Source organism: Barbus barbus (genome assembly GCF_936440315.1).
Source record: "Barbus barbus genome assembly, chromosome: 24".
In the NCBI taxonomy this organism is placed as follows: Eukaryota; Metazoa; Chordata; class Actinopteri; order Cypriniformes; family Cyprinidae; genus Barbus; species Barbus barbus.
This window is the reverse complement of record NC_136752.1, coordinates 27060534-27076346: the sequence shown is the minus strand read 5'-3', so window position 1 is coordinate 27076346 and position 15813 is coordinate 27060534. Positions and strand designations below refer to the sequence as shown.

General features: G+C 32.8%; 1 protein-coding gene across 1 annotated transcript; it reads right to left on the bottom strand.

Moving 5' to 3' along the window:
- Window positions 1-1213: 1213 nt before the first annotated feature.
- LOC306843416 (translocating chain-associated membrane protein 2-like) lies at window positions 1214-8969 on the bottom strand. The gene is made up of 11 exons (XM_079374908.1): window positions 8744-8969; window positions 7121-7184; window positions 6916-7025; window positions 6054-6170; window positions 5917-5975; window positions 5065-5149; window positions 4879-4949; window positions 4696-4800; window positions 3999-4142; window positions 3754-3914; window positions 1214-2017 (listed from the first exon to the last, which is right to left on the bottom strand). Exons 1-11 carry the CDS (start codon window positions 8861-8863, stop codon window positions 1941-1943), a joined length of 1113 nt encoding a protein of 370 aa, XP_079231034.1. The 5' UTR covers window positions 8864-8969; the 3' UTR covers window positions 1214-1940.
- Between the last annotated feature and the right edge of the window lie 6844 nt (window positions 8970-15813).

The window sequence follows — 15813 nt, the reverse complement described above, 5'->3', positions numbered from 1 at the left end:
GATTATTACAATATTCTTCATTTGAAGATGAAAACTGTTCACGAAAGATTGTGTGGGGAATCAAAAATATTATATTATATACATTTTTAAATATTTCAAAATATAAAAAAATATATATTTGGTAAAATATATTTCAAAATATATGTAAATATATTATATGTATGTATGTATGTGTATAAAATATCCACCCATATTTGCATTTAATGTAATGTATTTTCTTGCACTTGAAATACATTTTGGTATATGAAGATTGAAAGTAAATAGTTACTTTTTCTTATTTGTAAGTTGCTTTGGATAAAAACTAAAAGTAAAGTCAAGTAAATAGTTTTTAAAATTATTTTTATCTCAATTTTATTTATTTGAGCTCACAACGTTTGAGTGGCTGATATTCAGTGGAAATCTTGCTGAATGTTTCTCTTCACAGGTGAGACTGATGGCGCGCCGGTGGTCCTCCAGAGCTGAAATCTACTCTATAATGTTACCCATCATCACAAGACACCAAAAGAGCATTCAATTATCAATTAAGTCCTTTTTTCATGTTTGTGCTTTTTGATGTTGAGATTTCCCAAGTATTGTGATAATGTGCAATGAAAACAGTGAAATGTAAAATGCAGCATCTAAATTAATAATCATTTTTGAGGCTCATTTATGTTTTATTTGACTGTATTTAAGAACATGTCCAAGTCTTGTTTCACCACAAAATTAGAAGAAAATAATTGTTTTTTGCTTATGAACCTTGGGCTGGATTCATAAAGAAATGTTATAAAATCTTAGTTTGTATGATCCTATGTGCAACTCTGGAAAATTTAACTACCCGTTTGTTTAGTTTTTGGTAAAATTACAGGTTTAGATGTCTGATTAGAATGTATTCTCCATAAAGATGCCTTGAAAGGGAGAAATGTTTGAATATGTGTGCTATACATCAGAACCCGGATGCATAAAACAGTCTCATCTAGAAGAATGTGAATTTTTAAACTCTTATTTTTCTCAAGTATTTTTTGGAATGAAGTAAAAAATTTAATGATCTATTTTTAATATTCTATATGATCTATATGGATTACTGATGAGAATTAGATTTTTTTTTTTTTTTGCACTGGAAATTAAGCTCATTATCCCAATGCAAATTTTGTAAATCAGTTTTAAATATACGTTATTTTCAGTTCATGCTGGTTTTAATAATAAAAATAAAAAAATTCCTAATAGGCTTCTTTTTCATAATATCAAATTTTTTTTTTTAATGAAACATGACAAGGATATACAGTATTTTCATTAGATTCTCATCCATTATCAGTTTATATGATGAAATAAATGTTGAAATGTTTCTGCAAACACAAAACTCAAAACAATTTAACTATTCAAAAAGGTTCAATATTTATAAAGCATTGTCATATACAATCAAATATCAAACTGCATAAATGTACAAAGCAAGACAGAGTTTGCTGTGTGTTCAGGGTCATTTCACTACTACAACACCGGTTCCTACCTCAGACATGATTTTCCATTGTTTCTTTTGCCAGGTTTTTTTTTCTGATTGTCATGTAAATCTTTTGTTCATTACAAACCCAGAATGTGTGAAGTCTCAAAATAACACCTCAGATTCAAATCATCTCAACATGTTGAGTGTCATGCCTAGGCCACTATAGTCGCCACTTTTGTACCTCAAGACACGCAGATACAGAAATACAAACTAACCTCAAAACAGCGCTTTAATAAAGGAAGACTGAGTGAAGCTTAGAAACATATGCAGAAGAAATAACATGAATACTGAAACTGGAAAGAGAAGTTTAGTACGTTGACCAGAGCCCGTTGAGGGTGCCCTCGTCACTTCCTTCCACGTGCACTTCTCTTGATGTGGAAACAGGAAGCAGCAGGCAGATGAACGCTTTCTTGTTCCTGAGCCCTCGATGTGTGGAGGCCATGCGTTGGAATGGGGCTGAAGTTTACGGCGCTTTGATCTTCTTGAGACGAGGAGAGGTGCCGTTCTCCGCTTTAATCAGTCCATTCTCATGGTGACCAACTGCAGAACACACAAACAGCACGTGTTAGAGAGGAACAACTCCATGAACACCAAACAACATGTAACCGAAACAACATCAGACCTACAAACCAGCATTTGTCCTTCGAGTGTCATGTTTTGGCTTTCACACACACAATAAAAGAATATTATTGCCTAGAGGGCAAGGAAAGCTCACCTAAAAACAGATTTACAAAACCTGTATGATTTTTTTCTTTCCAAGCTATTCACAATAGCTCTGTGTGAGGAAAACTACAAAATGTAAGGGTCACCCTCCCAATGGTTTGAGAAAAAGCCAAGACAGAAGTAGTACAAATAGCAATAAATACTATTTACCCTAAGTACAAATAAAGTTAGATACTATTTATACTATACTTGTAGTGACTGTTTGCACAACTACAAGTAGTCATTGGGAGTACAGTAGTACATAGTGAAGTGTCTGTGCAGCTAATTTTGAACATACAAAATTGTTTAAATTGATCCCTAACACAATGGAAATACAATAGAAATAGAAGGGAAATCTTTTTTTTTTTCTTTTTTTTATTGAATTAATCACATATTTTACATTTGCAAGTGTCTGACAAGCTAAAATAGAGTTTCTTTTTTATGTCAATATTTAGTGTTTTTCATAGTGTCGATTTTTGGCAAATTGCATGAAAACCAATGAAACTAACAGGGATAATAGCATTTTTCGGAAAAAAAAAACTTTTGAATTTAGTCTTAAAAGAAATTGCTGCAATGAAAATGGTTTTAATTTTAAATTTTAATTCCACAGGGTTTCTCCAAGTTTTATGAAGCTAAATATTTAGACTTTTTAAAGGGATAGTTCACGGGATAGTAGCGGCCCATAGAAACAGTCGCTAATGTAAGTATTGGGTCACCCCATTCTAAAGAACAGGTTTGACTACTTTAGTAATTTCCACGAGTACAATGTTTAATGTTTAAGCATATAATGATATTCTAGGGAATTGTGTGCTTCTTATTTTATAGCAACAGTTTGGACAGAACCCTTTTCTATTCTAACATGACAGTGTCTCTGTGTATAAGACACGGTTCAAAAAGACATGATTGATTGAGTCAGTGTGGAAGAACTTGACTGGTCTGCAGAAAGACAAGTCCTGATCCCAGCTGAACACCTCTGGTGTGACTTTATATGCAGACCTTGAGCCACAATCTCATCACCAAACACCAATGACTTGTACATAAGGGTACAGTCATTTTAGACACGTCCAACACTGTTTCAACAGAGATGGAAATACAATTTTTAAATACATGAATTATGTTTCCATCTTTGTTGCCACAGTTTTGTTAGTGCCTTTTTCTGGGGGTGTCTCAATACTTTTGTCCATATAGTGTATGTACAGGTCATTGGTGTTACAAATCACCTAATATTGTTAGATCTCTCCAAAAAAAACTCAGGTTAATGTATCTTGATTTAAGGCGATTTAAAAATTTGTATTGGAAAACCAGATAAAAATACTGACAAAGATGTTCATTTTTATCAGTGCATGCAACATTTAATGCCATGATTTCATGAATTTAGGATTTTCTGTTCTGATTTAAAACCTTTCGAGGCCTTTATTTCTGGAAGAGCAAATTAAGACTTTTAAAGACCTTATAGACGCGCAGAAAACCTGTTACAAAGAAACGGCAAGTAAAACAATTAATTAAACATGAAATTCTGAAGTAAAAATACTAAAAGTTTACTTTCTCGTAAAAAATACTTAAATGCTATGTACCTGAATCACGTTTGAGCGTGCGCTGCATCTGTTGTTTAGCGGCCGCTCTCTTCCGGGCCGCCTGCTCCAGTCTCATCTCACGCGTTCGGCTCAGCTGGAAACGGAAGAACTTCCAGAGCAGCCACGATTGAGTGAAACACACCACGAACAGCACCAGCAGCCTGCGCATCAAACACACAGGGTTATCCTCATGCCCGGGTCTCTGATGAAGTACTACAACAAAAACAGGTGAACGTCTGTCTCACCTGATAGAAAGAGTGTTGAAGTTTCCCGTCTCCAAATCAAGCACCTGGTTTTCAGAACGAGCCAAACCGAAGCCCACAGCCAGGAACATCAGAGTCAGAGTGATCATCCGGGTCAGGACGAACCCGACGGACCACATCTCAAACCTACAAACACAACACAAGCATGTTTGCTGTTATACAGAGATGTTAGGATATACACTACCATCAAAAGAGACGGGTTGTTTTTTAAAGAAGGCTCTTTTGCTCACCAAAGCTGCATTCATTTGTTCAAAATGCAGTAAAAACAGTAATATTGTGAAATATTATTTTAGGGATGTAACAATAGTTGATTCAAATCGGTTGAGATGCTAAACAAATCACAATTCAATTCAACAAATGTAATGTATTTCTGTGATCAAAGCTGAATTTTCAGCATCATTCCTCCTTCAGTGTCACATGATCCTTCAGAAATCATTATGATATGCTGATTTGCTTCAAGAAACATTTATGATTATCAATGTTGCTGCTTCATATTTTTGTGGAAACTGTAATATACATTTTTTAGGATTCTTTGATGAATAGAAAGTTCAAAAGAACAGAATTGATTTGAAATAGAATTTTTTTGCAACATTATAAATGTCTGTCACTTTTGATCTATTGCTTACTTGCTGAATTTCTCTTAAAAATATATGTATGTGTGTGAGGAAGTATGGCTCACATTTTGTGGTGGTTTTCATCAATGAAGTAAAATAGTCGAGACAGATGGAAACCCATCTCAGAAAGATACTGCAGAAACAACAAAACCAGGCCGACCCGCGTCAAACTGAAGAGAGATGACAAATACATAATGAAATGAAACACTCAGTACAAATATCTGACCAGTTTTATTCATTGGTCTTACTTTAACAGATATGCAGCCAGAATGTGTAACAGATAAAGACTGATATACTGCAGCTGACGTGGGATTTCCTCCTGAAAGCATAAAAAAGCAACACAATTCTATTATTATACAGAATAATTACTATGTATATACATATATATATATATCTCTCCCTGCAGCATTGTTTCTGTTTTCCTTTCATCTTACCTTTCTTACTTTCTGGAAGTAAAGCTCAGGTAGTGCGTGAAACCAGTACGCCAGCTGTGTGAGGTAGAAGAACTTCACCTGAAACCTGACAGAAAGACCACATGACAGTCACATGACAATCTGACAGAACCAAAACAACCACTGATACTGACATACTGAATAGAACATGACAAATAAAACATCCTGCAAACATCTAAAAGTACATTTTACTCAAAAATAAAGAAATTCTTAAGTTGCAAAAAATAATATCAATAAAAGTAAGAACTTTGTGCTGTCAAATGATTAATCGCATCCAAAATAAAAGTTTTTGTTCACATAGTATTGTGTATGTACTGTGTATATTTATTATGTATATATAAAAATACAAAACCATGCATGTATATATAATTTTTAAATGTTACGTTTATTAAATATATTTATGTAGAATATAAATGATATGCATAAATATACACATGTAAATATTTTCAAAATATATACTGTATGTGTGTATTTATAAATACATAAATATACAGTACACAGGTATAATATGTAAATAAAAACATTTATTTTGGATGCGATTAATCGCATGACATCACTATAAAAAATTCATTATTCTGCATAAACAATTAAATATCTTAATTTAGACAATTAATACATTTTTATTAGATTTTTTTTTTTTAATGTCCAAACAAAGATTTTTATTTCTCAAACCTGCAACAATACAACAGAAAAGTAATTTACAATTTCTACATATATATATATATATATTTTTTATTTTTTTTTACTCTGCAGGGGTGAGAATTTGGAAGCATAACGTGACCAAAATGATCTCACTATGCACACATTGCATCCTTTATGATTGTGTGTATTTACCTCAGGTGAACATGAGGATAATTCTCCCAAAGGCTGCTGGGATGCAGAATGTATCCCTCCTGACAATCACATAAACAATTAGGTGACATAAACAGAAAGTGTAATGTTTTATGTGTGTATGACCTGGTGGCTCTTACTGTGGCGATGACGTAGAGACTCCATAAACTGGACACCAGGTAAAACACAAACAGCTGCCCGGATTCATTGAACTTAGTGTTTTTACTCTTCGACAGGTGCAGACGCCGGTTTACTTTCTGAAACAGAGCACACAACAGCCAATAAAATGCATATTAATAAATAACATGGCATGCACATTAACTCTTTCCCTGCCAAACACAATTATTGGGGTTTTGGTATTTTCACTGTTATACGCTAAGGATGCTATTACACATCTCCTGAATGAGTCTAGAATGTGCACAGACCAGGAAGACGCAGAAATGAGCGATCTCATATGCAAGCATATGCATATGAAAAATAATGCGATCATATAAATGAAAACTGCCAAATGTTACAGAGTGATATGTCAATCCAGAAAGTTGTAAAGGCCTGTGCAAGCTTTGGGGATGGAAGCCATCTAATGCATGTTTGCTTTGATAATATTACTGAATATGATCCAGATGAAGTATTTGACAAATGCGACTTTCTCAGCTTTTTGCTCAAAATGTTGCTTTTTTTAAATGGAACCTACCTATATTCTAGTGTTGATAAAAAAAAAAAAAACAATGCTTGAAGCTAGAATAAAACATTTTATTTTTTTATTTTTTTTGGAAAGTAGAGGGTCTGGTCTTTATTTTGATGTATTGCATGTTCAGATATTCATTCAATGAAATATTCTGGGGGCCATGAAATTTTAGTGAAAATCAGCAAAAACGCTGCTGGTGGCCAGACATTTTTTTTCTCAAAAACGAGGAAGGCGTTAAAGAACTTCAGCTGTTGCTTGCAAAAAAATGCACCAATTACATTAAAACTACATTACCCAAAAAGCATTGCAGCACTTACATCTAGCACATACTCCTGCACCACCGCGTGAAGAATGATGGTGATACAAAGATAGAAGAGGACAGTGGCACAGTCTTTCCATCCATAATGATACAGAGTCACCTCTCCATCTGAAACACACACACACACACACGTTAGCTCATGTTACTGATGCATCAGACCGCAGCAGATCTGAGAGACTGTTATGAATGTGTGTGTCTCAAACCTGCGTTCATGGTGCTGATATTATACTGAGGTTGGATGAATAAGATGGCCGTTTTTGCTGTTGTCTGAAAGAGAGAAGAGGGAAATGGGTGTTCACTACATAAAATTCAGCTTTCCTGCACAATGATGATTAAAACACACAGATGTGACCCTTGACACACACACACGGATCACATGATCTATAATAAACTCATGTGCTTTCATACAGTTACAGCTCGAATTAAAGAAAGCATTCTTTCATTCTTAATTTTAAAACACTGAATGTGTATTTTATTCACATTTTATTTAATAGGAAGATGACATTCCAATACAAAGACTTAATAAAATGACAACAAACCTGGTTAACTAAAACCATAAATGTATTTTACTTCAAATAAAATAAATATTTAATTAACTAAAATAAAAAAAAATTATAAAAATTAATAGAAATTATAAAAACAGCAACAATTGAATCAATAAAATTTTAAAATGGATAGAAAAATAAACTAATTTAAAATAAATGTAATACTACTAAAATGAATATGCAGCTAACAGGGAGAAATATAATAATAATAATTAAATAAGTCAAATGCATTATAAAAGTACCAATACTTTGCAATTGGTACTTGCTCTTTATTTACTACACCCCAATGAAATGATTTTATTTAAAATATTTCCCAAAATTGGATCTTGTAGGGAAAAAAAAAAACTGTCTAATAAAATTTTGCCAAAATAATAAATCTGGTGGAAGTGGTGTATTCATGAAGACTGTATAAATACTGATCAGAGGATTGACATGCACTACTGACAATTCATATAAAATAAAAAAATAAAAAAATTGCAAAACAAATCAAATGACTTTCCACTGATTTGTTTCTTAAAAGTCATGAACACAGAACACACACAGCGGCGTTTGAATGAAACACAGATGTTGAGAGCAGCAGGTGTGTGAAACAGCAAGATGTGAAGGGGAAACCCGTCTGAACAGATATGATGCATGCATAAAAATGCATGAAATAAAATGGTTTCATTCATTTTCAACACGCTTGCATGCATTCAACAGGCTAACACGACAAACCTGAGAAGACTGTTGATGTAGAGACTTCAAATGCACATTTTCTGCTTTACATCAAGACAGATCATGATGCATTTGAATATGAAGTGTATTTAAAACGGATTTAAACTGGATTCTTCAGGAATGTCAATCAAACTGAGAGCGCTTGAGAGATTTGACGTGGCACTTCAGCAGAAAACTTAAATAAACCATCATAACACCTGGTGTATGTTTTCATATCTAATAAAATACACATTAAATGCATTAAGAACTTCACGTATCTTCATCATCTTCATACTCAGATATCTGGGCCCAGGTGATGGTGACAATGTTTTCAATAAAGTCGTGAAATATGGATTTATTTGAATGCATTGAATTCAACCTGAGTGATGTTTAATGCATACTTTTAATGTAGATGAAATGCATAAACTACTTTTACAACCAGCCAAGTAACTTAGACGATGATGATGATTTCAAAGGCTTTACACATTCAAATTAAAAGTGAAGTCTTTTAAAGATGCACGTTTCATTTCGATGTAAAAGTCAGAAGACAGAAAGAGAGAGACAAGAAAAAACAACTCTTGAGCTCACCTCAAACATCAGTCCAATCAAAACGAAAATCACCAAACCAAACACAATGTCCGCGTGATTTTGAATGAGAAACTCTTGGCTGAAGAAGGGATAACTCTTGTTTCTCCTGCGAAAAGCCATTTTACAAGCTCCCGACTTTCAGCTGGGCTTTTTTCCTCCAAATCTAAAACTTCCACGAATCACTCCAAACTTCAGCGAGCGGACTGCGCATGCGCGCTTTAGCCACGAACCAAATTTAGCGCGCATGCGCAGTAAGAAGCTACGAAAAATGTAGGAAATCGTATTTCTTTTTTTTTCATAAATGATTTCGCATTCCAAACATAATAATTATGTGATTATTATTACAATTTTATCATGTTTATTGAACAGTAGTGTAACACCATGTAAACTAAACTTAATTTTCACAAAAGTACAAATAAATAAAAGCTAATTAATTTAATATTATTATAATATTATACATTAATTAATAGATTTAATCTTGTAAAATTCACAGCAACAATTTTTACTCTTTAGCCACAATCGTAAAGGACTATGATTGGTTGATCCTGACCAGCGCTGAGAAAAGTAACGACTGTGTGTTAATCATTTACAACTGAATAATGACAATGCAAACCTTTAATAGCCACGTATTAAATTGTAGACCTAACTTGTCAGAGTTAATCCATACGTATTTCACTACCATTCCACAAAATATCGTGTCTGTATACTGTAGATTGTAACATAAATCATAGTTCAGTGCCTTCCTTTTGCTGTTTAATCTGATACTTCATTCTATTACTCATACTTTCTATTACTCATTGCAATTTTATTTATGATGGCTATTTTTTTTTCTGTGCACAGCAGAGATAAAAATGAGCTTGATGACATTTCACAAGTGGAGACATATGAGAGACATATTAAAAGAAGTTCATAATTCATGTGTAATTAATTTAATGAGTAGCTATGGAATTCACCAGAAGCGCAAACAATCCGCATCCAGGAAACTTTCATTCACATTATCTGCAAACCTCTATAATCTTATGGCTGAATTTGCATTGAAATTATTGCAAATATTGGCCTGTTAGGGTGACACAACCCTGCTGTTTGAGCACTGACATCCTGCAGAATAATGCATGCAAATAATAGCAGTTATTAGATAGTATACACACTCTCAAAATGCCTTCATGAAAAACAATGGAAAACACACACACACACACACACACACACACAGTGAGCACTTCAAACAGTGAAAAACCACTCCAGTGGATATTCAGTAAAATACCCCTGAAACATAGTATGACCCTTGAGCTCCTGTCCAAGGGAAATGCATCAAATATATCTTTATTATTATAATTTTTTTTTGAGATATCATTAGTACAGAATTGTAAAGATGAGCTCAAACCATGCATCAGCTTCATAAATATTTGATAAATTCATGAACAAATCAATGCATAATAAAACAAAATATCATTTATATATATAAACTTAAATTTATATGAAATAAAAAATCATTTAAATAAATAAATAAACATTTAAAATTAGGGTGCAATTGTAACACTTTAAATACCCCAAATGACCAGGGGAAATAATTCATATTACCGTAGGGTTAAGGTTGCTTTCTGAAACCTGAAAAATACAAAAATATGAAAAAACAAACCTGACCTATCCTTTGAAAGGCAAAACCAAAGATTTGAGGATAAGACAAAGCGAGAAATATCGATGCAAATTACTGAAGTACCAGCAGAAAAGTTCAGAGAGGAAGGATATGCAAGGATATGTAATCTGCCATTACAAAACCCTTATTAATTATATGGTAATCTACATATTCAGAGTCTGATCATGTTCTAAAGTGAGTTTATTTTTGTCTGTATCAGGCACTGTATGCCAAAGACTGATAATCCAGACCTAAATGACTAAACGTAAATGTAAATGCAATTGCTTGTTTTTTTCATGAATGTATTTTACAACAATACAAAGAGCAATGTGTACCAATTTACCAGATTTAGTCCTACACTTATTCACATTTATTTGAAAATACAAATGTTTCACTAGGTTTTATAAAATTAATGTGCACCCATGATTTTTCTAGAGTATCTTTTGCTGCTGAATTATCCACTAACCTAATTTATAATAGTATTTTTGTCATAGATTATGATTATATATATTTTTTAATTTGTTAATTTTCATTAAAATGAAGTTACCTAGGCTATATGTAGATTGTGTTTAACACACAAAAGAGTGACGATCAGGTCAACACAGAGAAGTATAGAAATTCTAGGCTACATTGATTAAAAAAAACTGCGCTGGTATCGGATCGGTATCGGCAGATACTCAGAATTTTCGGTATCGGATCGGATCGGTTCTGAAAAAATGGTATCGTTGCATCCCTAATTATTTTATTATTTTTATATCAAAGTTTGGAGTCTGTACAATTTTGGAGTTAGTACTAAGTATACTGTTATTCAGCAAGAACACATTAAATTGATCAAAAGTAAGAGTAAATAGCGCTTAAAAAACATTTGCCAATATCTTAGAAACCGTTACTCCGATTGACACAAAACCATCGTAGGAAATTCGGAAACATAGCCTGCCGGCTAGATGCTAATACCCAATTGCCAAAATTTTGATAGTAAGTGGCACAAAAATGCAAACAAAGTGGACAGTCAGTCATTTTTTCTTATCTCGTATATAAAAATGTCTATAAATCCAAAACTAAATGAGATATTTTCACCAAAATTGACACACATATGTATAGACACACTCTAAGGACACATAAAAAATTTGTGGGATTTTACCACTTGGTGGCGCTATAATTGAACAAAACATGAAATTGCCATTGACTACAATGGAGTATTTTGATATAAAATGCTATATTTTATGAATGCATTGGTATACCATTACGGAACTTTGAACATACCATTGAGACCATGACCTGAAAGTACTCAAAAAGTTTAGAGAGAGTGCCACCTTGTGGTCAAAAGTTATAATAATTTTCAATAAATGCTAATAGCTTTCTGTGAATTTTGCCTATTGTAATGAGACTGGTATTAATAGATTCCTTGGGTCATGCTGAGAACAGTGATACCAATGTTGCCATGGTCAGCCAAACTTCCAGTCAGTCGTTTTGATTTTCTTTAAAAACCTACTTTTTCGAACTCCTCCTAGACCATTGGTCCGATTTTCACCAAATTTGACTCAGATCATCTTCAGACCATGCTGGTGAAAAGTTATGGATTTTGTGATTTTGTGACACCAAACTTTGTGTGTACTATTGTCACCTCACACAGAACACACCACATTGGTCTGATAATAGCGCCACCTATCGATCAAACGTGATAAGCCATTAAATCATATTACTAGAGGTTTATATATGATTTTTCAGCCGTTTTGACTAAAATAATCCTACCTCAGTTAATAATTTCTGCAGTTGGTCTGATGCTCCATGCTATGCTTAGCTCCTCATTTTGCTGCTGAAGTGCTTGGCCCCGTAATTTCTGCTTGCAGCTATACTTTATTTAGTACTTTTATCAATATAAAGTTAACTTTACATATTAGAAATCACTCTTTCAGAGACAGAAATATTTTTTATGTAATATAATAATATAGTTTCAAAGGTCTTGCTGAATAGATCCAAACAACTGCATAACAAAAAATATGAAAGGGTAATAATTTTTAAGAAAATATTTATTTTTATTTAAACATTACCGTTTAAAAGTGAGTTTTTTTTTAAGAACACAAAGACACATTAATTTGATCAAAAGTGACAGTAAAGATATTTATAATGTTACAAATGACTTTCAAATAAATGCAGTCCCTTGAATTATCTATTTATCAAAGAATACAAAAAAAAAATATTATGGTTTCCACAAAAATATTAAGCAGAAAAACACTGATAATAACAAGAAATGTTTTTGAGCCGCAAATCAGCATGTTAGAATGACTTCTGAAGGATCATACCAATTTATTAATATAAAATAGCATTTTTACTTGTGTGTCCTACCAGTTATTTTACACACATAAAGATTTACCAAGTTCAATACATCCTTTGTTTTCTATTAAATAAAAGTATTTTCCCCAAACACATTTTCTGTGCAAATTAACAATGAAAATGGTCATAAATATACACTCTTTTTTTTATGGGTGTCTTCGTTATTTTTCATAATTTGACACTTTAACAAGCCATTAGTTGATGTTAGTATATGGGTAGTTATGTACAGTAACTAACAGCATTGTTTTGAGCTTCTGTTCTGTGTCTCTTTACAGGTAACATTATGTTTGGAGTTTCTTTTGAGTCCATATATGTGAAATTATGTAAATAAATAATAAAACAACTAAAAATAATTGTTTGTTGTATTGGTGGTGTAAAGGACTAAGGAGGACACTCTCACATTGTTAATGTGTTATTGTGTCAACTCATTATTAACTACCCATATACTAACATCAACTAATGGTTTGTTAAAGTTGATTTTAACATGACTTTACTTGAGAGGGCCCAATCATAATGAATTCACTGTTAACTACTTGCTGAACTCAGCTCATGATTTATGTTGTGCTTTCTATCAAACACACATGTAGCCCGGTTAAGAGATGCTGTGTGGATCTTCATGGAGGAACAGGATCATCACGGCTGGGTCTGGATGGACAGTGAACTCTTTCCAGTTTGAGCATTTCTTTAGGAATTGTTCTATGTTCTTTGTGGGTGTATAAGTCACAATAGGGTGAGTTTAAAGGGAAAGAGAAGAACATAAAACAGACAAGATCAGTCAATAGTGCATTTAATATTTTCTACACCTGATGAGGAGGATCAACTAATCCATTGAAACCCAATAATATTTATGACAAAGCTGAAGATGTCAAATTATGCTAGTATTAAATTATTTAAATTAATTTCAAAGTCAGAGTATTTCTTATTCCTTCTTAAAGAGGCTGTTTGATTTAGTTTATCCATAAATGTTAATTAATGCATTAACTACCAAACATGTACTAACATGTAGGTAAGGCTGCCGTTATTCATCAATCCATATGACTCCAGTTGTAGTTAAGGATAGTTCATAATTAGTTAACTCCTTTAATAATCATTAGTATGTGATGAGTTAACTATTAATTTAGCCATTACATGATTATTCATGTAATAATAATAATATATAATAAACTTTATTTATATAGCACTTTTCATACATTTTTATGTAGCTCAAAGTGCTTTACAAAAAAATAAAAAAAATACAAAAAAAAGTAAAAGCAAAAAATACAAATTTAAAAATGACAGCAATTTAAAAACAAAATCAAAATCGGCACCACCCTAACTATAAGCCAGAGTATAAAAATGTGTCTTTAACTGCTTTTTAAAAATATTAAGGGAGGAGGCCTGACGAATATTTATAGGCAGCTTGTTCCAAATCGTAGGAGCATAAAAACAAAAGGCTGCTTGTCCATATTTCTTATATTTTGCCATTGGGATGTTTAACAAGGTAGAGCCTGATGATCTTAAGAGTCTATTTGGAATATACTCGGTTAGACACTCTGAAATATATGAAGGTGCTTGTCCATTTAAAGCTTTACAAACTAATAAAAGTACTTTATAATCAATTCTAAAAGAGACTGGTAACCAGTGTAGATCTGCTAAAATAGGCGTTATATGTTCAAATCTTCTAGCGTGAGTAACAACTCTTGCAGCTGCGTTTTGAACAAGCTGTAATCTTTCAATTGTTTTTTTAGGCAGTCCTATGAGGAGTGCATTACAATAATCTAAACGTGAGAAAATAAATGCATGAGTCAGCTTCTTAGCATCTTCAAGATTAATAAATGGTCTTACACGAGCTATATTTCTGAGGTGAAAGAAGGCAGTTTTCACAACATTATCAACGTGTGCCTTGAATGTAAGCTCAGAATCAAAAATAACTCCTAAATTTTTAACCTCAGTTTTAGTCTGTAGTGCCAGATTTCCCAGACTATTAAGAACCTTTTTTCTTTGTAGTTCATTACCAACAAGGAGAATTTCACTCTTGTCTTCATTCAATTTCAGAAAATTTCTATTCATCCAGCTAACAATGCTTGCTTGACAATTCACCAATTTATTTACCGCACCGGGATCCTCTGGCCCTACATATATGTATAACTGGGTATCATCAGCATAGCTATGGAAACAGACTCCGTGCTCTGCAATAATTTTACCCAATGGCAACATATATAAAGAAAACAACAGGGGGCCAAGTACAGAACCTTGTGGTACACCAAAATGAATATCATGTACTCCTGATACATGGTCCCCTATGCTAATAAAGTACTTCCTTCCCTTTAAATATGTCTTAAACCAATTTAAAACAGTCCCTGTTAAACCAATATATTCCTTAAGACGATTTAGAAGTATATCATGGTCAACTGTATCAAACGCAGCACTTAAATCAAGGAGTACAAGTATAGAAATATTATTTATATCCATAGAGATTCTCAGGTCATTTACAACTTTCACTAAAGCAGTTTCAGTGCTGTGCCCTTGTCTAAAACCCGACTGAAACTTTTCATAGATATTGTTTCCCATAAGGAAGTCATTTATCTGTTTAAAAACTGCTTTTTCTAAAATTTTGCTCATGAAAGATAGATTGGAGATGGGTCTATAGTTACTAAGAATTGAACTATCCAAGTTGTGCTTCTTAAGTTGGGGTTTAACAATTGCTGTTTTAAGTGTTTCAGGGAAAACACCTGTTGCTAATGAAAGATTTACAGTATCGAGAACCGTTAAAAATATATTTTCAATAACTTCTTTAAAAAAAGAAGTAGGAATAGGATCAAGAACACATGTGGCATTACCTAAACAACTTAATATTTTATTTAACTCAACTTTGTTTATTTTATTAAAAGAGTTCATTGTATATTGAGAGCTAAAAGGTAACCCTTATTGTAAAGTGTTACCAATTATATTTTATACAAAAAAATATATATATATATTTATTAAAGTCTATTGAAATGTACCATGGTTTTGTGTGTGTGTTACTGTGACCTGGATGTTTATAACACACACACACACACACACACACACACACACACACACACACACACACGCACACACACACACACACACACAATAGTGTTTA

Coding starts and splice junctions, on each gene's coding strand:
- LOC306843416 (XM_079374908.1), bottom strand. CDS start 8,863: ATGGCTTTTCGCAGGAGAAACAAGAGTTATCCCTTCTTCAGCCAAGAG. Junction 4,143..4,695: donor GATGAAAACCACCACAAAAT/GTGAGCCATACT, acceptor TTGTGTTTGTAG/GTTTGAGATGTGGTCCGTCG. Junction 2,018..3,753: donor CACGCTCAAACGTGATTCAG/GTACATAGCATT, acceptor TGTGTTCTGCAG/TTGGTCACCATGAGAATGGA.